General features: G+C 39.5%; 2 protein-coding genes across 3 annotated transcripts in view; one reads left to right on the top strand and one right to left on the bottom strand.

Moving 5' to 3' along the window:
* The window catches only part of BEGAIN (brain enriched guanylate kinase associated), a 156,483-nt gene extending 138,221 nt beyond the window's left edge, over window positions 1-18,262 (top strand). For both annotated transcript variants that reach the window (XM_087747692.1, XM_087747693.1), the window contains 3 exons: window positions 9,858-9,965; window positions 13,429-13,512; window positions 16,154-18,262. In XM_087747692.1, coding sequence (XP_087603818.1) covers window positions 9,858-9,965; window positions 13,429-13,512; window positions 16,154-17,527 — 1,566 coding nt within the window. In that variant the 3' untranslated portion in view covers window positions 17,528-18,262. The remainder of the gene's footprint in view (window positions 1-9,857; window positions 9,966-13,428; window positions 13,513-16,153) is intronic.
* A 3,557-nt stretch (window positions 18,263-21,819) lies between these two features.
* WDR25 (WD repeat domain 25) overlaps window positions 21,820-24,559 on the bottom strand; it is an 88,913-nt gene continuing 86,173 nt past the window's right edge. The window contains exon 13 of the transcript XR_015702317.1: window positions 21,820-22,703. The gene's annotated coding sequence lies outside the window, so the exon portion shown is untranslated. The remainder of the gene's footprint in view (window positions 22,704-24,559) is intronic.

The following is a 24,559-nucleotide window of genomic DNA, read 5'->3' as shown; positions in this document are numbered from 1 at the left end:
TTAAGGATGCAAATGAAATTCCAGCATAGCTCTGAGATGGCACAGAGGAGAGCAGAGCTGATTAAAGTAGGACAATTGATCTTAGGACATGGAAGAAAGGTCATGACAATTCTCTTGACCAAGAGGGAGAGTCTCTCTCAGCTACACAAACTCTGGAGACAACAGTTCAAGTGACCACCTTGAATAGCAACATAAGGAACATACAGCAGTGAGTTTCCTATCTGCTTATAGGAGCAAATCTTTTCATAAAAAATATATCCGTGTTTTATTTTCTTTGGATTTGATCCCAGCAGTCAGATGGGGAGGAAGTGTTGCACTTCCTTTATAGTAAAGCTTAATTAGTACATTGAGAGATTCATTCTGCAGCCCTTCCTTATACCAGGAGAGTTTACTCCTCAAACGCTAATCAGCAGAAACAGTGGCCCTGATACGAGGATCAAATGTGATTATATCTAGCAAAGCCTTGTGTGACCACAACCATGCAGCAAATGTCACTCCAGCTCTCTAGCACACTCCCGCCTGTCCCTCCACCCAGGGTTTCTCAGCAATTCCAAAGAGCCACAATTAAACCCATATAAAAAAGCTACAACAACAACAACCACCAAAACAGCTCTGCAGAGAACTGCATTAGGAGGCAGAGGAGATTTGAGTAACATATTAGCAGGATTGGAAGCAAAATTCTCTCTTTGTTCAAGCAATTTACATAATGACTCTCTTCTTTTTCAGACTTTTTTCGCACTAGTTATTTAATATAGTCATTATACTTGGTTATGGCAGTTTGAATTGTGATGCTGCCAAAAAGACACTATTTAGCAGGGTCTGAGGGGCTGGATATTTGAACAGAGCCTTTTACTTTAATGAACTTCCCCTGCTCTGCCTTGAAAAGAGCTTATAGGGATTTTCTCACAATGTTCTTAAGGAGCTGAGGTTGATTGGGGGGGGGGGGGGGGAACCACCAAACCTTAAATAGCTTTATCCAACATGAGATTTTACAAAGTAAATAGCAGAGATATTGTTTAATAAAAAAGAAGGGACTAATTCACACAGAAAAGACACAAGTGCATTATGTTTATGCCCTGTACTACACTTGCAATTTTTCAGCCAGTTTACCAAATCTTTCCAATCAATATCACAGCTGATGTTTCAATGTATATTACATAACTTTAAGAGATGAGAAGAGCAGAACATAAAGGCATACACACATTGGACGTCGACATCTTTATAAGGATCAAATTCAATGAGAGGAAGAGCCCTAGATGTGAACTGGGGTAGTCAGGAGACAGAAGTCTACAGGATAACAATAATACAGCAATAAGACTAATAGCAGGATTACTATCGTGACAAGTGCCGCAGGGCTGGCTCTGAGCTGGCCAGGCACCACCAAGCAGGGCTTGGACACAAGTCTGGCTCAGCACAAGTCTTCATTGCAAGAACGGATCTTGTGCACTCAAGTGCAAGTATAAACCTAGAGAGAAAAAGTCAGCCTTGCCACAGGAGTGTGATAAATCAGAGCAAACTTCTCTGAGAGAGAAGTATCTTAACTCCCGAAAGAGCATTTAGTTAAACAGTTATTTTAAGACAGCAATTACAAGGGGAAGGGGAGGGGAGTTTAATTTTTCTTCTACTCAACTAATTGTTAAGAAAAAATGTCAAAAGGTGACAGGAAATGTGAATTTAAATATTCCTAGAGCAGAACAAAATATTAAAGAGCAAAATACTCTAAATAGTCTAGCCTTAGTTTTGTTATTTGGTTGGGAAATTGCCCTTGCTTAGGTAGTCAACTCTAATTAAAATTCTCTTGCATATTAAAATGATCTGCAATTAATATGAATTAATAAAAGATTCCAAAGTTCAGAATTACACATTTTCCTTCCTAGGCCATTTGACTTCTTTAGTCAGAGAAATTAACGCAACTTTCTCTTCCCAGTCCATTTAAGCAGAGTCTAAGCAATATCCTGTCTCCAGTAATTTCTCCATTTCCACAGATGAACCTGCGTGGCTAGAAAGTTTGAGCATCAAACAATCAGTCATTAGAGTGACAGCTTCAAGCTGCAGGCCTGATGAGCCTGCCTTCTGTGGCCTGCAGTAATGGTACTTCTCCTTTTCAACCCATTCACATAACTTCTTTTTCTTTTTGCAAAATGTTTCGCTCCTTACCAGTAGCTCAGTTGAAGCCTCTGTTCCTTTCATTTCACTATGACCATATAATTCTTTTTAATTAGTTTGATGAGCTCCTAGTTAAAATTACAAAATCAAAAAGCTTAAGCTATGGCAAGAGCAGACAATCCAGTCTCTTCCTGAGCCAACCCAAGGCTCATGCAGCTGTCACTTCCTTTTATCCCATGTGTTCATTGTAAGAAAGGCCTGTCGCATTGGAATAATGTTCTTGCCACTATATTCTTTACATGGAAGAACTCCAACATGACATAGATTTTTGCAGTAGGTAAAGCCTCAGGCACAAGACACATCAGTAACACATCTTCTTTGACCCTGCCAGAAAAGTGAGCATTTTAAAATCCTTAATGCTATACATTTGTCTCTGAAGAATGCAGCCTTGCCTGCACCCTTGGCAGCTTGGAAAGAGAAAATCCCTTTAAATAACTATCTAATATACCATAGAATAAATATAACGAATTAGTCATTACTTCTTACCGTAATGTAACGGCATTCCTGAAAGCCAGGTTCTATGAGCATTATGAAGAGGTGTTGAGACAAGGATGGGTGTCCTGGCAATTACTGCAGTGGGAAGCAAAAATGAGACAGTGGTACATCATGAAGTACAATCAGGATGCTGCCACATCCTCTGCATACATCCCTACACATTCCTGCAGTTTTGTTTGTAACTTGACAAATAATTACCTAATAAATTAGCTAAACATTTGGCTATTTTTCTCTAGTTGCTTCTAAAGATGCACATTCTTAAACAGACTTGTGGGTTCAGTGAGTCTGTAAGTGAATAGTTCTTTCGGATATTCATTTTACTCTTAAACCAAAATAAGATTGGTACACAAAAAACTAAAACCAAAAATGCCATACGTATTAAATGGTGCTCTCAAGCAACAATCAGCACCAAATCCTGCTCCCCATGGACTGGTATCAGTTGATACAGTTTCATTATTTATTGAAATGTCTTTCATTCTTCTTACTTGTTCTCATCTTGTCAGTTCACCGTTTTTATTACAGTTTCTGACCATGGGTGCAAGTGAGCATGAGTAGGGGATATCCATAGCTAAGCTCTTAACTGGCAGATAAACTCACATAGCTCCAAAGCATCCATAAACATGCACACACACAAACGCATAATCTGTCATAATAACATGAAGATCTGCAGAGCAGAAACTAACATGTGGTAATGCTTAAAATCATGAATTACTGCAGAAAATACCCAGTAATATCTGCAAATCTAAACCATATTTTGCTTTTTTATGAGCCAATTGATAAAACATATGTTATGCATATGGTCTATGGGGAAGTACTGTAAATAGAACAGCTGTTAACTTTAAGAGTTACAATAGAAAAAAGGTTTTATTTCCACCACAAGTTTTTTTCATTCGTGTTTTCTTCACATTGTCAGATATGCCCCTGGCCTAGTCATCCCCCCCACCACCTGGGTTTCTATTTAACGCTCTGCCAGCAAGCTAAGAGGTCCCTTGGTTCAAACACTATTATCAAACCTGTGCCTTGCTTTGCAGAGACCGTGACACACCTGGACGGGAAGAAGAGTGCACATTAAGCTTGAACTAAGCTACATTATTACCCTCTGCAACAGTGAAAAGTTTCCACACCTGGTGGGAGAGACTATTGCATACTCTCCCAACCTTCAGTTCCACAAGGGATGACTATTCTTAGTTATTTCTCACTAGGATATGAGATATGCACTGACAGATGCTATAAAACAAATTCATCCTCACTCAACATTGAAGTACTGTCATTGAACAATCACTGAGAATGCATGGAGCATCTAGTTGCCCTTTCTTTGTGATAGATAACACACACTCATTCTCCATTATTAGTGTAATTATCAGTAATAATTAGATGCTGCTTGACTGACTCCAGAAGACAGGCATTCACATACACAAAGTCTAACCTGAGGTCTGTTTCAAGTCTTGATGGAATACCAGGGAGAAACATAAGTGAACTTATACCATACTCAATGCATACTTGTTCCCTATTTTATTAGGACCTAGAGATGTATTGGTTATATATATCATTGTCTTTGCATAGTAATAGAAGCATTTACTTCTATGGCAGATGTCAGTATTTGCTAATAACAGGATTTTAAAATACCTTATACCATAACAACCCCAGATGCTGTATACCAGTTATCACAGCAGTCAAGTGAGGTATGGTAGCCATAATTTGTTACAGAACTCACAGAATCACAGCATGGTTGAGGTTTGAAGGGACCTCTGGAGGTCATCTGGTCCACCCCCCCACTCAAGCACCTAGATTAGGTTGCCCAGGACCATATCCAGATGGTTTTTGAATTTCCAAGGATGGAAACTCTACAAGATCTCTGGGTAATCTTTTCCAGTGCTCAGTCACCCTCACAGTAAAAGTGTTTCCTGATGTTCAGATGGCACCACTTGTGTTTCAGGTTGTGCCCATTGCCTCTTGTCCTGTCACTGCGCACCACTGAAAAGTCTTCTTTGCACCCTCCCTCAGATATTTATACACATTGATGAGATCCCACCTGAGCCTTGTCTTCTCCAGGCTAAACAGTCCCAGCTCTGTCAGTCTTTCCTCATAACAGAGATGCTCCAATGCCTTAATCGTCTTCCTGGTCATTTCTTGGACTCTCTCTCCCATATGTCCATATCCATCTTGTACTGAGGAGCCTGAACTGGACACAGTGCTCCAGGTGTGGCCACACCAGCGCTGAGTAGAGGGAATCACCTCCCTCGACTTGCTGGCAACACTTCTCCTAATGCAGCCTTGGTTACCTTTGGCCTTCTTTGCACCAAGGGCACACATCGCTGGCTCATGTTCAATTTGATGTCCACCAGGACCTGCAGGTCCTTTTCTGCAAAGCTGCTTTCCAGCTGGGTGGCCCCCAGCATACATTGGTGCATGGGGTTGTTCCTCCCCAGGTGCAAGACTTTGCACTTCCCCTTGTTGAACTTCATGAGGTTCCTGTCAGCCCATTTCTTCAGTCTGTCAAGGTCCCTCTGGAGAGCAGCACACCCTTCTGGTATACCAGCCACTCCTCCCAGTTTTGTGTCATCTGCAACTGCTCTGTTTTATCCTTCATAAGATTATTTCAATGAGATTATAAAATACCACCTTAAAATATACAGACCTAGTTTTGAAAATATACCCCCACAAGCACTTGTTCGCCAACTACAATCCACAGAACAACAGTAAATACATGGTAATTGCTTAGCACCTATTAATATTTGCAATGAAAAGATCATGACTGGTGCTCTCTGAGCAAAGTACTGAGTTAAGAGTGTTAAACTGGTCCAAAAAGGTGGGGAATTTCTCCTGTGGAAGTGCTGTCTTCCTCCGGAACAAGCACAGTAGTAAAGAAAAAAGGGAACAAAGTTCTGCCTGTATTCCACATCCAAAAATGTTGCAGTAAACCTCTGTCCAGGCATTCAGGATGGGAAACCAGTGCCATTTTGGTGGTATTTGTAACAGAACAAGTCTCTCTCTCTGTCTGTCTGTCTCTCTGTCTGTCATTCAGGCACTACTTATTAAGAGGTATTTCCAAAGGAATGCTGCTGGCCACTAATACCTTGAGGGTCACTACTACCATTATATTATTCTCAGGGTAGCATTGACATGCTATCCATTGAAATGTTCCTTACAGGAACATCAAGAACAGATTTACTTTGCTATGTTTGAAAAGGCTGACATTTCCACAGACCAGCACTGCTCATTTGCAAATTGAGACTGATTTCAAAAGGTCTATACACATCTCAAAGCTCCCGCAGGATAGCAGAGATGACAGTAAGCAGCCTAGCCTTGACTAATAGGCTGACACTGCTTTACGGTAGGACACTCTCCAGCTGCTGGAAAGCATTGAAGAGAGACTGAAACATTATCGGAGACAGCCAACTTTTAGGCTGCTCCATTTCTGCTGAAGGACTAGAGTAGGAACCTTTGTGGATCCACTAATACGCAAGAAAAGCAGACCTTTTCATCCAGCTCTTGTTACTTTCCAAAATACACTTATCTCTTAGTTATTTCATGCTGTATCAATCTACCAAAACTCTTTTCACCCCACTTATATCACAGATAAGAGATGCAGGCACTAGATGATACCAAACACTTTTGAAAGCGACACCTTATATTTTTATGGATCTGTAAATATATGAGGGATGTTGTCACTGTGATAGATACAAATTATAAGAAAAACAAAGTTTCAGACAGAGGTGATATCTTGTATTATATCATTTGATCCCTTTGTGAAGAGCAGATACCCAATTCCTTCATCAGATCTGAGAAGGAAGCAGTGAGGCTTATGCTAAATCAAGGCTAGGAGCAAGGGCTCCAAGCGCTTGGTTCCCCCAACATTAATATTAGTCCTGTGTACTGTTGGAGTCACCCAGCAGTACGAATTTGATCTGACTCAGATGTAGGCACATGATTGCAGTTCTCTTGTGTTAGTCAGACATTGTGGAGCTGTGTTCTTTTATGCTGGCTCTGTGCTGGGAGAGGAGGCAGGGGCAAGATGCACTGAGCTGACTCAACAAAGATTTCTGAACAAAGATCCACCAGAAGCTCAGCCTGCTTCAGCCTATAGCTACGGCATTTTGGAGTGGATTTCAGGAACCCTCAGCCCAGCTGCAAGCTATTGGCATATCAATAGCACCATTAACTTAATCTGTTACTGAGTTTTGAGAGATAGTTGTTGCACCTGCAGCGCAGAAAGCAGTGCCAAAAGGAGAGGAGAGGTCACTAGTTTTATGGAAGAGCAGGAGGACCAAGCATCTAAAAGCTACCAGAAATAGAGGGATCTGCCAAAAGTGGTTATAAGCAAAATAAGCATATCTATTTGTAACTCACAATCATAGCACTGATATTACGATTCCTGTCCTCCTTTCATCCCTCACTGACATCTATACCTGATGCTAAAAATATGACTGTCCAGAGAGCTCAAAGTTGCAGTCCCCAGTAACCACCAATCCTTTTAATGCAATGATCCAGTACTATCATACCATCTCTTCCAGCTGCACCATTTTCCCCAAGGCAGTGTCAGGATTAAGCCTCTATCCTCTTGTTGCCACCACTGGACCACAATAACATCTGGCTGAAGCTCTGAACTTTCAAAGATGGACACACAGTATGTGGTCAATATGCCAAAGCCTTTCAGGGTTCTGTCAGCCCTTAGGCTACCTCATTTTGCCACAGTGAGACAGACTCTTTGCTCTTGTCAACAACACTGATTTCAAGAGAAAGATGTGAACATATACTGGTGGAGAAGACTGGGACTGGCCTTTCTTTCTCATTCCCCCTCCTCCACAGAACTGCTGAGATGTTTATTATTTTGGTGTCTATCTGCTGACCTGTATAGTATAAGTTTGGACTGAGGCAAATTTTACAGTTCGATGAATATAAAATATTTTTTAAAGTCACACTTGGTCAGATACAAAATATGGAAAACATTAGCCCAAAAGTTATCATAACTGAAATAAAATGAAACCTTAATTCAGTCAGATTCAGCATTACTCAATGCAATGAAAAGTACTGCTTCCAAAGCCTGAATCTGCTGCCCTTTTATGTGTTTCTCTCTGCTGAAGACTATTAAGTCCTTGATCAGATGATCTTTCTTGAACTGTAAAATATATTGAGTCAAGTTCAATTTGGTTAGTCAAGAGCAACACTTACTGAAATCAAAGAGACTGAGAGCAAAAGGGGGTCCTACAAATCAGCTGCCCTGGCATTGACAACTTTTCATAAAAGGATTGATAAAATCTTCAATACAAATGGTTATTTGGAAGATTAAGTCTGTACTTAGTGGACCTGGATCCTTCAAAAGCATGAAATAACTTGGAAAATTGAGGGGACACTTTTTTCCTAGGTACGTAGGTAGTCACTTGTCTACCTCATTACACAGCTAAATACCTTTGAAAATGTAATGTTCAGTCATACTCTCAAAGGAGACAGATTTCTAGAGGTGCACAGATGTCCAGGAGGGTTCAAAGTGCCTAGTTGTTTAGTTCACAATAACATCAATGAGAGGTAAAGGCCTCATATAAAACCATGTCCATCTGCCTAATTAAAAAAAACAGCCCCTAAGACCATGTGTCTTGTTAAAATCAGTGAGGCTAGAGTTCTTGCAAGCTCTCAAAGCTATGCTTTGGCTTTCCATCACATAGTCCCCAGGCAGCTAGCAGGAGCACCTGATCCATGTCCCCAAGGACGGGGAGGTGTCCAACCTGAATCAGCCTCCAGGCACAGCTGGGATGTCAGAATGGAGGTCTTGCAACAGTAGGGAACAGATGGTCCATAGAAGAGCTGACATTAAAACAGGCCAGTCCAGACCTTCACAAAGACACTTCAGTCATATGTGTGCTGTTTAAAACAAGCTGTGGGTTTGCTTAGACCATTTGAGAAGGTGTTTTTCTTTAAATAGCAACTTAGGATGAGAGTTGCCACTTCCAATTTAATCACCCTACTTTAATATAGCTTGGTGCTTTGCAGCTGGATAATTAACCTTGATATTCATTTGGACTTCAAAACACACAACTCCCATTGCTGTCAATTAGGTGACAATGTTGAGTGTGTGTTGATGGAAGATTTTTTGTGACCCTGGCGATATGGCATTTGGGAAATTTCAGTAGCTAATACAATTATCCTGCTGGAGAAAGTCCTTCACAAATTACTCTAACAATTTTAGAATGGGAAGTGAGATTGTGACTTTGTCACTGGATTGAGTTTGCTAAACAAAACAGATGTACATTAAAGTTTACCCTAATTTCTGTTCTTATTGCAATGCTGCTTTGTAAAAGATTCCTCCAGATAATTGGCAAACCTTCTTGTTATCATGATCTCGTACAGCTCTGAGCGCACAGAAGATGCCTTGATCTCAGCTAGAGCATTCAGAAGCTACCATATTATTTAATACTAACGTAAGGCTGGAGGCAGGATTATAAATCATTTCTACAAAATAATTTTTTATATATGAGGTGGCACAATAAACACTGCAATATGAAAATGGGACACAGTATGGGAAGGGCCAGTGGCACTTTACTTTTCCTGCTGCTTTCTTTGCATTTATAATAAAGAGTTACAGCCTACTGGTAACAAGATTAAATTAGTGGGCACCAATAAGTTTGAATCAGACTATTTTCCTGTTATCCCACAGTGGGTCACATTCTGCTAATGAGTGTTAACCCCGCAATCAGGCAAACATTCATCTTGAGAAATGAACAACCTCATTCAGGGCTTTTAAAGCAGCCAGCACAGTCAACAGCTAAAAAGAAATTGGCTCAAACACAGCTACATTCCTGTTTAAATATTGTTCTTCATCCCTGATGAGAATGGGAGCTAATGGCATAAGCGAAACATTCTTGTAGCAAAAGCCAAGAGCAGCCCAAGTCCCTTCCAGGTTAGAAACCATGCCTTGTGATGAAGAAGGAATAGCTGATGCTCAATCGAATGCTTTTGCACAGGCTAGGTAGAGCCTTTTGTGAAGGTTCCTAATGTGAGCTCAATTTGACCTCCATATTTTCAAACTACATTGCCTCACCTGCTGAATGAAAATAGCAAAAATAGAAGAAGAAAAAAAAAAAAAGAAATATTTGTCTGTTGTGCTTTTCCCTGGATTTGAGAATGACATCAACCTTTGGGCCTTTTTCTGAAATATTCTGACAGTAGAAAAAATACTGACTACTCCATTTTCTACACAGGGTCAACACTACGAAGAGGAAAAACGGGCATTGAGCCATGAAATTATTGCACTCAATAATCACTTAATAGAGGCCAAGGTGACAATAGATAAGTTGTCAGAAGACAATGTAAGTATTTAATTATGGATACATCTTGAGATTATATTCGGAAATAAATTACACCATGCACTTCCCTTTATTATGGAATAATTTCTTATTGTTTACATAAAATGTAACTTGTCACCTTGACAGTTAAAATTCATGTTTGATGTTCCCATCATTTTGTAAATTCATCTCTCCTTAAGCTATGGGGTTGGGGTGAGACTTTTCGTTGGTATTTTTTTCCCTATGTCTAACCTAAAACTGATAAAAAAATATTCTAAGAAATGGCAATATTCCCACATCATTGATTTTGCCATCAGTTTCAGTCTAGTACAGCAAACTGGTGGAAGCATCCATGGAGTGAGGATTCATCATATGGATTTTAGGCACAGTGTAGAGCCCTACATTTCCTGCAGTTCCTCTGATCTTTCGGTCTTTGCTCACTGAAATGGGATGCCCAGCACAAGCGAGCTCTGATAGCAGAAGGTAGGATTGACCCAACCTGGTCACTCAGATCAGGGAGCGGGAGCCAGGTTTTTCCTAGCTGTGGTTCATGTGTAATGATTTACCTGTCTCTGTGTGGAATGAAACAGGGAACACCTCTGGCAATTGTCACCCTGCATCTCATTAAACACTGCTGAAAACTGGCATGCATACTGCAGCTGGCAACCAAGCTCATGAAATCCTTCCAGGGACAAACCTAAAAAGACAGCAAAGAAAGGAAGATTGCAGGCATTTAGTTCATTATTGTGCCATTCCTTAGACACTTAATAAAAAATTCATCTACAGAAGACATGTTTCTGTTAGCACTTATTTTTCAGCATCTTACATTCAATCTTCCCATATTTCATATGAACTCTTAATCATAGCAGGGAGCATTTGATCCCATTAATATGCCTGTTGATGTGAATTGTGCCTATGCAATTAATAGCTTTCCAACGGAAACAAAGAGTTCACAATCTGACCCTTTACTTTTATAGAAATTGTGTTGAAACAACACTTACTTCATAACTCTAGTAGCTGTAACTAATGGAACATGGTAAATGCAATGGGCTACATTTAGGTTTTAGAAGTACAGGTATACCTCCAGACTAATTCAGGTGAAATCAGTGGAGTTATTTCAGATTTAAAATAGAGGGGAAAAAACATTGTAAAACTCTCCCAATAAGTATGCATGCATTCACACTACTTCATGGAGTCGGATTTGAGCCCTCATTTGAAGAAGTGTTTTCAATATTCATAATTTTTAAAAGGCAGCTTAGACTGGACTGGAGTACCAAGTACTCTTCTTCCAAGAATTATTCTGAACTACTCTGAATGTTAGAGTACGGTCCAGAAGCCTCAAATAACAGTACCACTCCTTCATACTTGAGGTCGATTCACGGACAAAATTCTGCCCTTAGTTATGTAGCATCACTAATGAAACTAAAGGTTAAATTCCAAAATTTAAAATAAAGAGCTATGAAACAAACCATTAATAATATACCTAATAAGTAGAGATAGCGTTAAACTGAAGAATCCTACATGAGGAGAACATGTTTTTGTCTTGCCAATATTTCTTCCTTCGATTATATTTCTCCTTATTCTTCTGACAGATATGTAGTGATGCTTTTGATGCAAAAACGTCTTTTAGACTATGGGAAACACTTTTGGCATTAATTGCCGATTGTTGTTCTAGTTGCCACAGATGTGGCTAGTTTCCATTCAGATCAACGTCAAAGGACAGAAAGTCACTCCAGTCGCATGGCATGTCCCAGCATGTTGAGAACAAAGTGGTGCATTTAACTCACATGTAATTTTTCTGTAGTAATTTTTAAAGCTGGGAAAAATAAAGTGTCAGAAATGCTTTTAGTACTCTCCATGACAACCTCTTCACAAAAACAGAGCCACACAGCTTTTGAAGAAAGGAATCGATTTTGGAGTGATTTTATTTTTGTGTGCCTAGTAATGCCATATGGGACTTGGAGTCCTTGTCTGTGCTATACATTGTGCAGCAATACATTGTGTGTTTGATGTGCATATAACATGTCAGAATCACATGCACACGCAACACATTTTGCTTCTAAATTTTATTCTTGGATTCCTACTGTTTGCTTCTGTTTTCAGGAATAAAAATAGTGTGTACTAATATAAATTTAAGACCTACATAAATGAATGTAGCTCCCCAGCACATCTAAGGCAGAAGTGGCATGTATAAAAGCTCACACAGACACAAACCAAGAGTATCTAAAGACCCTTGAATATGAAGATGTAATGAACTAATGATCATAGGAATACTACATTTACTACCCCCATGCCTCGCAGACTCCCAGGAACATCTTGTTGCACCTGTTATTACAGAATACCTTTAAAATGGTATTTCAAAACAGAGGGAATTTCCACCTTCCTTTTCATAGAAAACTTCTTTATCAGTTTTTAAAAGAACACGTGTAACAATAAAGATCTGCATGCAATAAAATTATAACCTTAGCACCAGAGAAAATGAAAATCATTCCAGTATTCGACACCTTTTCTCTATAAACATTTTCTAATTTTTAGAGGTTAACACGGCCTAGTGTCCATAGTACCTTTCTGCTTTGTCTGTCTCATCTATGCCCACCTATAAAGTCAAATTCTGAAGCCAACTTTGTTTTCAATGGCACCTAGATCAGGAGGGGCAACATACAGCTCTTATCTCCAGGGACCCAAAGATACTGGGTGAAGGATACACTTACAGTCATGTGTGCTAAATTAAATTTAGGTGAAGGGCAAATCTATGTACTGAATTTTCCCATTAAATAGGCTGTGGGAGCCATTCAATACAAAAATAGTATAAGCGGCTTGTTTAAATTCTCTTTTTCCCTGTGTGGAATTCTCATGATAATTTCTTACCCAGTAAAACGCCCTCTTCTGCAGCATCAAACATTTGCAGTGAGATTTAATGTATTTGTATAGCTGCGTTCTGCAAGATATGAAAGGAGCCAGGCACCTGCAAGAAAATTTCATAAGGAGACAAAGGCTTTCTTTTTAAAAAACAATACAATTTATATTTCTGCAATGAATTTCTCCCACAGTCTCATAAGATTATTTAAGCATTTTCTAAAGTAGTATTTTAGTGCTGATTTGGATAATAGTAAAAATTGTCTGTTCTCAAATTTTTTTTTTGCTTAAAAGATCGTGTTTATTTTAGCCTTCATAGTGCCATGCATGTTAACAGTATAAAGTCCAGTTCCTAACGGTAAGTATTCATCTTTTGAAATGCAGATTACTGTTCTGTAGTAACAGTTCTCAAAATTTTATTTTTAGAAATTTTATCAGCCCTCATGGAGCAAAAGGGCAAGCATCTCAGGACCATGCAAAAAACATGGAATCTTAATGTATTTGAAAGTTAAAGTATGCTCCAAATTTCCCCAAAATCAATTTTTAAAAGATTACTCAGGCATGGGAGAAAGGCTGAAAGCCACAAGCTACTCGCAGACTTTAAAAAACAGGCTATTTTTTGTTTTTCTAGGAGCTCTATAGGAAGGACTGCAATTTAGCTGCTCAGTTGCTCCAGTGCAGCAAGAATTACGACAGGGCACATAAGCTTTCTGAGGTAACGTGACCGAACTTGGTGAATATTCAAAGAAATAAATATTTTATGGAAAACAGATTATTTTACATGTATCAATTCCAGAACTTGTTTGCCCTTAAGGCTTTGATTTCCCCCTGCTCCCTTTGTGCACCTCCTGGTATTCTGTGCAGCTGAGAGAGGTGCTGACAGAATCACAGCCAGTGATGGAACTCGAAGGTACTCTCTTCCCCAGAATCTCTGCTATCTGGTAGAATGGGCCTGTGCTGATCATATGAAAAATAAAGGTTTTAACAAAATCAGAATGCTGAGAACACTAGACTGCAAAATGCTGGGGAGGAACGGGGCGGGGAGAGCAGGGAAATGACAAGCTGCAGGCATCAGAGATTCTGATATAATCAATTTTCCTCCTGAAGCTGTTTTCCAGTCCAGCTAATTTCTAAACCTGAATTTTGAAATGGACTGACAGAACAAATATCTTTTTCTAAAGCAACCAGAGCACTGAATGATTGATTTCCAAGGTGTAAACTTTAATTAGTAATCCTCGCTTCCAAGGAAACTGGGCTTGAGAAACAAACTCCTTAAAGGGGAGGCAAATATTATCTTAGTGAACAAGACTGTCTTTAGGGATACAGGCCCTACACAAAGCAATAGCACCTTCCTCATGTGTATTGCTTCAGGGAAGGTCATGGAGAAAAGCCTTCCTTTCATCAATCCCATCAGGTTAATGTCCCCCCAAATGGTCTCTCTTGTGCAATTCTGCGACAGAATAATGCAAAATTGAATGTGGAATGTATAAACCATTTCTAAGCCAGTAGACTGCTTCAGAGCACTAAACGACCCTGGTAAATAAGGATAGAGGAAGAGACTTCTGTCAAATGGGCAATGATTTTCTGGAACTGAGACAGAACTTCCAAATTAACGATTATCCTGGTCCTGTTATTGTCTCCTAGTAACTGACTTCCCTTAGCAATTCATATCCAGGGTTATCATGACATTACCCACACTTGAAAGCACCCTACCTGTTAGCAAGAATTAGGACCTTAAAAGTACTTAGTGGTTCACTTGCAGAGAACTAGCACAAATGTGGGACCTCACCACAATTTCCCAGGCTGTCATACACTCAATTAAATAGGCAAAGTCTTCACTCATAAGTCCAAGTATTTATTAATTTAGCAAGTGTGAATGTGCTGTCACGGCCAATAAATTCCTTACAAATGCAAATATTGCCTGACAAAGTATTGTATATTATCCAGAAGCCTAAACTATAGTACAATCTAGTAATGTGACAGCAATACCATTTTAGTAATTCCAGTTTCCAGTGCAGTGCCCAGAAAATAATGTTCTTTTTCTTAACACATTTCATAATCTAAATAATGTATATAAAATAGATCAAACAGTGGTTTTACAGGATGCTAAAATTATAGCTGCCCCATACAGCAGTTTCACATTAAATTAACTGTATTTCTTTTCCTCATTTCTGTAGCAATTTACAGCAGCCCTATTTTACAACCTGGTTATTCAATCTTTGTTGCATCTCTGCTTACTATGACTAATATTGCTGTCTGTCAGCAGATTGGCAATATCATACTTTTTATTTCCAATGGAAGACATATGAGCTAATTAACAACATAATGATTAATCCAAAATATCCTGGAAGGTCTGTTGGTTGAAAAAACACTCATCCTACTCCACATTAACAAGAATGCCATTTCACAACATGCCATATTTTGAATACATTGAGTTTATGACAGAATGGCAGGTGGAACCACCATCCACAGAGCTGATCCTGACTTCTCCAAAAACTATATCATTTCTGATGCAGAACAGACATATTGATTAATTCTGACTAGTCTGTCACAGGAATCGTAATGTAAATTCAGGTCTTAGATGTTATTTCTGCCAGTGTAGTAAGAAAATAGAAAAGCAGTCAGGTAGCAGCTGCTGGAAGAGGGGAACATGTTGAGGCTTATATGGACAGTTGATCTGACAAGCAGTGTCCGAGTGCTGGGGCAAGGTTTGATTTGCTTCTTCCCAGCACAGGAACACTCCTGTCATAGCAGCCAGTACCACTGCTTTAAGCATCAGTAAAACCAACTTTCCTGCCTCTTCAAACAGCATTGTTTATCAAATGCGACGCTGAAGGGCAGGAGCCAGTTTGGCACCAGGTTGGAGGCAAGACAAACTCGAAGAAAGGTAAAAGAACAGAATAGATCTGATATCTTCCTCCTCTTTCCTCACCCCAGCAGAGACCTCCACACCGCCCACTCCAACTGCAAATCACAGCCAGGCACAGTCTGGAAAGTGTTGCTGTAGGCTGTAATTCCCTACCTGCCTTTTTAAGACAGTTGTTTGCTACATTCTTTACATCATTCTTATCCAACCTGAATTAACTTGGAAGGACACAGTTCAGTTTCACAATGTTTTCCATGTGGGGAAGCAGATTAAGATTTCCAAATGTTAACAAATGAAAGTCATTTGATTATGTTTGTTTTCAGAAATGCACAAAGATTGTGGCTATCACATTAGTCAAAGAACCATATACAGTGAGCCATGCAGCGTCATAAACAGCACTCATCTATCAATGTTGTATAAGCCCAAGCAGACACCAGTATTGACGTGCACCCTTTTCTCCTGTCCCCTTTGCCATCTCTTTATGTTACAGTTGCCATCTGACTTTCAGGAAAGAGTCAGCATCCATCTGGAAAAACACGGGTGCAGCCTTTCTGTCCCCTTGTGCCACACATCTTACGCTGATACCATACCCACGTGCGTCATTGCCAAAGTACTGGAAAAACCAGATCCAAACAGCTTGTCTTCACACTTGTCAAGCCCATCTACAAGGGATCTCAATTTTCAGGACTCTGCTGGAAAACTTGGACAGAGGCCCCAGTACAAGTCAGACGTCTACTGCAGTGACACCGCCCTTTACTGCCCCGAGGAGAGGAGGAGGGAGAGGAGGCAGAGTGTGGACACACAAGTGAAAGACGTGGGGTTCCTGCGGTCCCAGAACTCCACGGACAGCACCGTCGAAGAAGACGGTTTCCATTCCAGCTTCTCTCATGAAGCCTTCCCAGAGTATATTACCTCTCTGCCAACATCCAGCTCCTATTCCAGCTTCAGCGTCACGTCCGAGGAGAAGGAGAACGCCCAAGCCAACACTCTGACAGCATCTCAGCAAGCGATCTACATGAGCAACCGAGATGAACTGTTTGAAAGAAAGTCACCTGCAGGTTACGAACATCAGGGAAGTCCTAGGTTTGCCAAGTCCAAACCTGCACAGCACATGGAGCTTGCCGATGACAATGAGAACTCCCCCACTTTTACTAGGACTCTGCCTCCTTATGCAAACGAACCTTTTCATTTCTCAGCCATAACACCACAGCAGGCTCTAGCAAATCAGAAAATGAGGAACGAGTGCAGGAGCACCCACCTTTCAGAAGAAGACTTGCCTGGGCGATGGAGGCAATTGAGCGTGGAGGACATTGGTGCGTACTCTTACAGGAACACTGGCAGGTTGTCGCCCTGTAGTTTTTCAGAGCAGTACTACAGCAGCCCTATTAAGAAGGAAGACAGTCGAACAAGCCCCATCTATGCTAGTTACAAAGCAGATAGCTGCTCAGAGGGAGACGATATCTGCCAAAGCAGACTTGTGAATTCTTGCTTCCTGAGAACAGACAGTGGCCTGAATATTGACATCAGCACTAGCTGTAAACAGGACAAATTGCCCACTTACAAAACAAAAGAATCAAGAGACCAAAAAAATGAAAGGATCACCGTCCAGTTATGCAGTAGCAAAAACATCGAAAATAGCCCGGCATTGAAAAGAGAATACGTGGACGTGAGCCCCAACAGCTCAGCAGAGTCCCTCAATCAGAGTTCAGTGGAGGCTTCAGAAATCCACCAGTCTTCCATGGAGCAAGGAAGCCATTCGGGTATTCACAGCAAACAGCAGCAGTTTCAACGGACTGGGAGTACTGGTTTGAGTCGGAAAGACAGCCTTACAAAAGCACAATTATATGGAACCCTTCTGAACTAGGCATCTTCCAAAACGGCAATAAGACAACAAACAAAAGGAAGCAAACAGCATTTGATACTTCTAGTGAACAATAAGGTTCTAAGAAACAGGATTATTATAAAATATATATTCATAATGGTACTATATGTTTAAAACAAAATCTCTTCAAAAATGTTATACAGCACTTTTCACTTAACATCCTTTCCACGCGGGAGACCGTCCCCTCCCCTCTTTTATAAACCTGAAATATTTTTATAAACAAAACGGTATTTATTAGACTATCCTAAGCTATTTGAGCAGAATTCTTTTCCCTTCAAGCAGGTTTCTTATTTATTTTTGTGCATGAGGCCATCTGTGCCTAAGCTCTTGGAGGAAAAGGGTAAAATCATGACAGCGTTGATAAAAAATAAATCCACCTGATAAAATACCATAAAATGTCATGTGAAAACAAAACAAACAAGAACGGTGAATTTGAAGAAGTATATTTTTTAACAAGAATGGAATTGTATCTTAAGTTATTTCATACAAATGTATTTATGAGTGACTAATGTATGCACAAAGTGATATTAATATTTTGTTCTTTTAATCCACTGTGTTTCTGCTTTCCTATTTTTCCTTGTATACTACCTCAAAAGTAATTGAGGGTTTCTTTGTCACATTTTCTGTAGGCTTGCATTTATATTGTCTAAAATGCATGCAGTGTCATAATTAATACTGTATTTTGCATTACTTAATAAAAGACACCAGTGGAGATATTTTGGGGTGTTTTTTCCTTCATTAAAAATACCCTGGACAATAGAACATGGGATTGCTCTGGGTGGCATCAGTCCAGCGAAAGTTAATGAGTTAAGCTCCTGGTTTAGATTGCTATCTAAAGGAGTCTCTCCCTCTGTAAGCTCCAGAGCACTGCTTCTCAGTCCGTGGCCCCTGGGTGTGGAAGGACAGCTTCTCATCAGCCTGTGAAAAGTAAACAAGGAAAACAAACTGTTTATCAACAGGCTTGAATTCACTAGGAAGGGGTCTGCACACTGAAAAGAAAATTGAAAACTACTTGAAAACTTGTGATTTAAGCTCCTCCTCCATTACACACGTACTCAACACAATCTTTTAGGTCTTTAGGACTGTTACCTTCCACAGTTGCCCTTTTTTCATATATAGCTTGGCATTTCTAACAAAGAGATTTTTCTAAAGCTTAAGGAAAGTCTGGCTTTCTGTAGCCTATGGGAATTTCAGCCCTGGCTCAGAGAAGCCGTAGTTTTACCTGTAGTTTTTGCATGTCCTCCATAGAGTTTTCTGTTTCTCACCATTTCACCACTAAGGAGTGTACAACTTGGACAGCAGCAGAAGAGAAAGAGCAAAAGGAGAACAGGAGAAAAACGAAAAAGAGAGAAAGGGAAATCCTGTGGATTTCCTTCCTGGCTTCAGTATTGCTGCTTGGTAACAGGCAGAATACAGCAATAAATATTTAATAATTCTTTCAAGTTGTGTTCATTGAACATGTATCCTATACTTGAAATACCAACTCTTACCAGCTCATGCATGCGGAAAAACCTTACTTAGTGCAATATATGGCAGTAATCAGCGAGATCACTGTGGAAGTCTAAAATAGTTCCTTATAAACCTAAAATAATGACCTACAATTCAATACCTATTTAAAAAACACATATTTTCTGCTGATTCTCTGAAAGTAGTCACCTGGCAAGTAACTATGAACGAGGAACATGAAACCGCTCATTTCCCACGTAAGTATCTTAAATCATGAGGCCACAGATTCAATGATTTGGCATCAACAATTCCCACTGCTCTCCATATTCTTCATGGATAATATAAAAATTTGATCATTACTGATGTGTGCAAGCACTTGCTGTGCTGTTTTGAAGATCTGGCATCAAGTCCCTACAGTTCCTCCAATATCTGTAACAGCACTGTAGAGAACAATGGTAGCTAATAATATCACACAGGTAAGGCACAACTTAACTCTGAAGTGAGGCTTATTTCAGCACAAAAGCTAGAACACACTTCGTGCTTTTATGCTCCCATACTTGCTCACAGTGAGTGTGAGTGGCAGGTCATGCCACAAATAATTCCATGAAGTCCATAAAAAACACATAGAAGAAAGTTCTCCAAGGCCAACTGCTTCTTATGGCAGATTCTGACCTGCAGTAAATAGACTTAGGGATCCAAAAAAGTTGTTAGTTCCTCTTCAAAACACTAAGATAGAAAGCAAACGTGAAAAAAATCTCACTGTTGACTCATTCAGGTATATAAAATTTAGACAATCTCTAAGGCAAGACATTCATTTCTCTGGTCAATAAATACAAGGATTTGTATGCAAGAAGTGAAAATTAACTGTTATCTCACCTAAGAAAATATGTGAGCTATGGAACAATAAATCGTGACATTATGAACTGGAACACAGTATCAGACTAATCCTTTTATAATATTCATTATTTGACACTAAACTGTTATTTTGGCAATTACACAAAATTAAGTTTCTGCTAGATATTATATATCTGATTATTTAATATCCTGTTCTATTATGTTCTTTCATACTACTGCAGTTTCAAAGTCTGCTTCTATGCTTCACTTGACACTTTTTCCCAGTTTATGCGCACTAATATGTAGATCAAACCCAGCCTTTCCAGCCAATTAGTACTCAGTTTTCCTTGTAAAATAACCTATAACCTTGTAACATTTTTCTGTAATGAATTCTGTTACAGAACAATATGTAACCCTGTAATGAATTTCAACTGAATCAATCAAAAAGGCTAGAAAAGTTATTAAACTTCAGTTTTAATTTCTCCTTAATCAGAAAAACCGACAGTAATTTTGCAGATTTTCTGTGAACATGAGAAAAAGAAGTTTAAATAATTCAGGAAAATTTTCTCAGGTTTACAGGTTTAACTACGGTTTGGTTTAATTTTTCAAAACAAAAAGACCTTTGAAAGATTATAAGAAAACATTCCTTCTTTTTTTAGCACATTCTGTTTTGATTTCTTGAGACAACCACAGAGAGAGACCTGAGGCATAAGACTAGAAAGATACTAAGTGTTTTCACAATAGATTACGTTTTCTTTGTGGGGGTGTTTTAATTTTTTGCTTACCTTCAGTTTTCACACTGGGAGAAAATCAGCCAAAAAATCCTGTCATGGAGATTTTTGGAGTATGTCACTGGAGGTATTTAAAACTGACTACCCGTTTTTCTTCACTTGGTCTCTCCAGACTCACTGCAGTGCACTGTGACTTTAGAAGGGCTCTGTTGTGCCACCAGACAACATGTTTGGCCCAGGTACAGATTTAATAGTCACTGAGGTTTTGACCCTAGTTTAAAAATAGGCAAAGTAGTAGAGGGTAGAGAGAGTAGTAGAGAGTGAGAGAGCAAATCAACAATACCTTGTTCAGAAGGAGAAGATACACCTTGACCTAGGTGAAGGGGGTGGTAGACCTGTCTGCCTCAGCGTTCCTCAGAGCACTTACCTTCTGCAAGACATTTCTGATGGAGAACAGCATCTAAAACACTGTCCTCAGAACAGCTTGCTTACATTTTTCATTCAAGCAGGTGTGGTTTGATGAACTTGACTCTACTCATATGTTCATTTAATGACAAGTGACTCCAGAAATGCAAAACAACAGATCTTCAGCCAGAGAAAAGTGCTGTAGACCCCTCCACTCCAGTGGTTGAGAATTTGCCTTGAAATACCTTTTCCCAAGGACATAAATGCCCAATTTTCTCTTAATCATTATGAAAATGCCAAGGTGTCTCCATGTTGCCACAAAACCTCACTTGCCCAAGTGACATCTGAAGTAGTCAAATTCTGTATGCCGGGTTTGTAGGTACTTATAGCAGGATTTTTGCTTTGATTAATTATTTCATTTGCCATGAGTAAGAACAGAGAGGGTAAGGAAAAGAAGTGGCAAGTCCTCAACAGTGCAGTGAAGCAGAAGATGAGAAATGTCATTTTAATGAATGAAAACTGAAAGCAAAATGTACATGACACAGAACACTGATCAGGGAAAAACAAAGGGGGCTGAAAAAGATCAGAGTGAGGCATATCAAATCACATATTAAAACAGATAAGAATACAAAAAAGATACCAGGGAAACAGGATACAATTCACTAGGAACAACGGTGCATAAGTATTATCAAATCATGAAGAGCAAATGCATTTTCTGAGATGTTAATATAGTTTTCTTACTCCAAATTAAGGCTAAAAAAAAAAAAAAGCAAAATCTCAAGATTTTTGAATAACACATATCACTTTCTTTTTATAAGTCTAGAAATAGATAAAATTTCTAAGTTTAAACCATGGCAAGCCACAAAATAGGTAGTTTTCAATTCAACAGTTTCTAACTTCTTCTCCCAAACTAGAAAATTTATCAAACTAATCCTTTTCCCTTCCAGCACTTTTAATTAAAAAGAATTTCCACTCCAACATCTATCACAGAGCATGATTATACAGCTACTTAGATTAATTTCCCCTTGTTTAATTTTAAAATACTAATTGACATCCTTTGGACTTTCCTGTAAAATTCTTATTCCCCCATTCATATTTACAATCTTGTAATCCTTACAGATGATTATGATATCTCTCCTTAAATATTGCTTAAATTGTGCAAATGTAGTCCTCTCAGTTCCTTGGACGACACTCCCTTCAGGTGTCTGTTTCTAATTCTTTTCAAGGAACACCTTCCTCACCTTTCTACTGCTGAACACCAGCATATTTTAATATGAACACTGAGTTGTTCAAACCCACTGTACAAAAAAGCAGTATAAGGAAAGGAGGGGACTACGCAGATCAGAGACACTGCATGTGTGATGCTCCCAGCACTGAAATTCTCAGTAACTGTAGGTAGTTGGTCAGAGACATCCATAAGCAAAGCCTCACTCAGACAAAATGTATTTTCATATAGCCAAATTTAAAGGTTTGCATTTTGATACAAAGAATGCCAGGCCATGTTTCTAGAATGGCAGCTTGTCTCCAAGTCAGTGCATTTGAAAAGCAAGTACTTTTCATATACTTCCCTTTCATGTTGTCTGTAATTTCTTCAGCACTTGTGCAGTAGCATACTGGATGTTCATGAGGAAACTTCGGGTTTGCTCATGATGGACTTGAGTCCTGTAGGGCTGATTTGTACTCTTCATCTTCCATTACTGCTAAGTTTGAGGATTTGTTTTCAGCTATGCTGCTGTCAAGTCCTGCACAGAGTTTCAGTTGCAGGTTTGTTAGGCTATAATGTCTCTCCCAAAACCAATATATCTGACGCCCCTTAGTACTAGGTTTTCTAAGCCTGTAACCCCCATACAGCAGTTCCATTTCCAGCCTTAGAGGTCTATGTCACTTTTTAGAAAAGAGCTAAGGCAACTTTTCAAAAGTACCTTGGGTCTAACAACAGTCCTCAGTGTAAGCAGCAGCTTCTAATGACCATCAGCCAGATACACTCATCTGTATGCATTAAATCTTGGCATGTTCCTGTCTACGCTTATATCAACATTATCAGAAGGTTTTCATTGTTTCCCCAATCTTTTCTCTATGTCTTTTTTAAAAACCTCATTGTTATAAAACAACTTTGGCAATTCAGTCACTCTTTCATAGCCTGTCACTCATTCTAGCTCCTCTCTCATGTTGTTTTCTCTTTGGTATTTTCTTATGACTGTATTAGCAAAGTTATTCTTAGCTGCTGAGAGTTTTTGTTTAGCTGAAGCTAAAAAGAATAACTTGAATTCTCATGCAATGAAAGGCTTTGCTGCTTGTGCAGTTAATGCATTTCCACTGACATTCAGTCTTGCCCTTTTCACTGGCTGGTTTTACACTTTTATCCTGTGGGAAAATATGTCTTTTTTTTCCTCTCCTCATTTGAGAAAGCTTCTATTGTGATTCTCCTCCACCGTCAGTGCAGAATCTTTCATAACAGTTGGATCCAAGGGCCGTCTCCCTTACAAAGCTACAATTACCACTTCTTAGTCTATCTTAATTCCTCCATATGTGCTTTCTAAATGAAGTAATAAGTGCTTAAGGAGAAACTTGACCTCAGGAGTGTGTACTTAAGCGCTCTGCTGAACAAAGTCCTATATGATATGGCTGGAGAGGATGTACCATTATCTGTAGATCCACTATGTGCCATGAGAATTTGCCTAAGTATGAGCAATATACTCTAATCCTTTACAACAGTACTTAAGCGTATATGTATTCTCTCTCTAATGAATAGCTACTAAGTATTTTCACGCCAAGCTACACTGATGTTGAGCTTTAACTACAAAAGCCCATAACTTCTTAATTGTCTCAAAATAGTGAAAATGACATTTCCCCACAATAAAGCAATTTTAACAAACAGGTCTTCAATCTAGGTTTCAAAGTGCAAACAGATTTATTAAGATTTTACCTTGTAAAGTCTTACTTTCTCAAGTAACTCGTCTTACAAAACATCCTCAAATACCCAGAAAGCCAAATCCCCAGAAACCTCTATTAGTAGGATGGAGTAGATAAGAATTCCACCCTTTCTAGGAATCACAAGGGAAATAGGATCCTAGTGTCACCTTTACTGCCATGTAACACTAGGACAAAGTTTCCTAAAGCCTTGAAAAGTGTGACTTAAATTGAAGCTAGCTATACAGGTCAGAGACCCAGAGAGATCCAGGAGTAAAGTGTCCATCTGCAATAGAGGGGGGCAGAAGGTCAGTTGGTGACCATCCATCAGTGGTCCCCAAACAGCTTTTAAATCCCACAAGACCTGCTTAGACACCAGCCTGGTGTCTAAGGCGCCACAGTGAAGAGCCTGGCTCTGTCTTCCTGATAACCTCCTTGCAGGTTTTGGAAGGCTGCTGTTCAGAGCCCCCTGAGCTTTCTCTTCTCCAGGCTTCTACAGCATCCATGCTGCAGAGGAGTGCACTCTTCTTTCTGCCAGATGGGAGCTCCTCAAGGCTGCCAACAGCCCCACATCCTACACCCGTGGGAAGTGACAAGGCCCGTCCTGTCCCCGCTCCTCCTTTGCTGAGGCAAGGATCATCCCTGCAAACGGTTATTACATCCCAGAACAGGGAGAATGCCTTTATCT

This window comes from Nipponia nippon, unplaced genomic scaffold (genome assembly GCF_047370975.1).
Source record: "Nipponia nippon isolate SJK-2023a ecotype South Korea unplaced genomic scaffold, ASM4737097v1 scaffold_11, whole genome shotgun sequence".
NCBI lineage: Eukaryota > Metazoa > Chordata > Aves > Pelecaniformes > Threskiornithidae > Nipponia > Nipponia nippon.
This window is presented reverse-complemented; position numbering and strand designations above follow the sequence as displayed.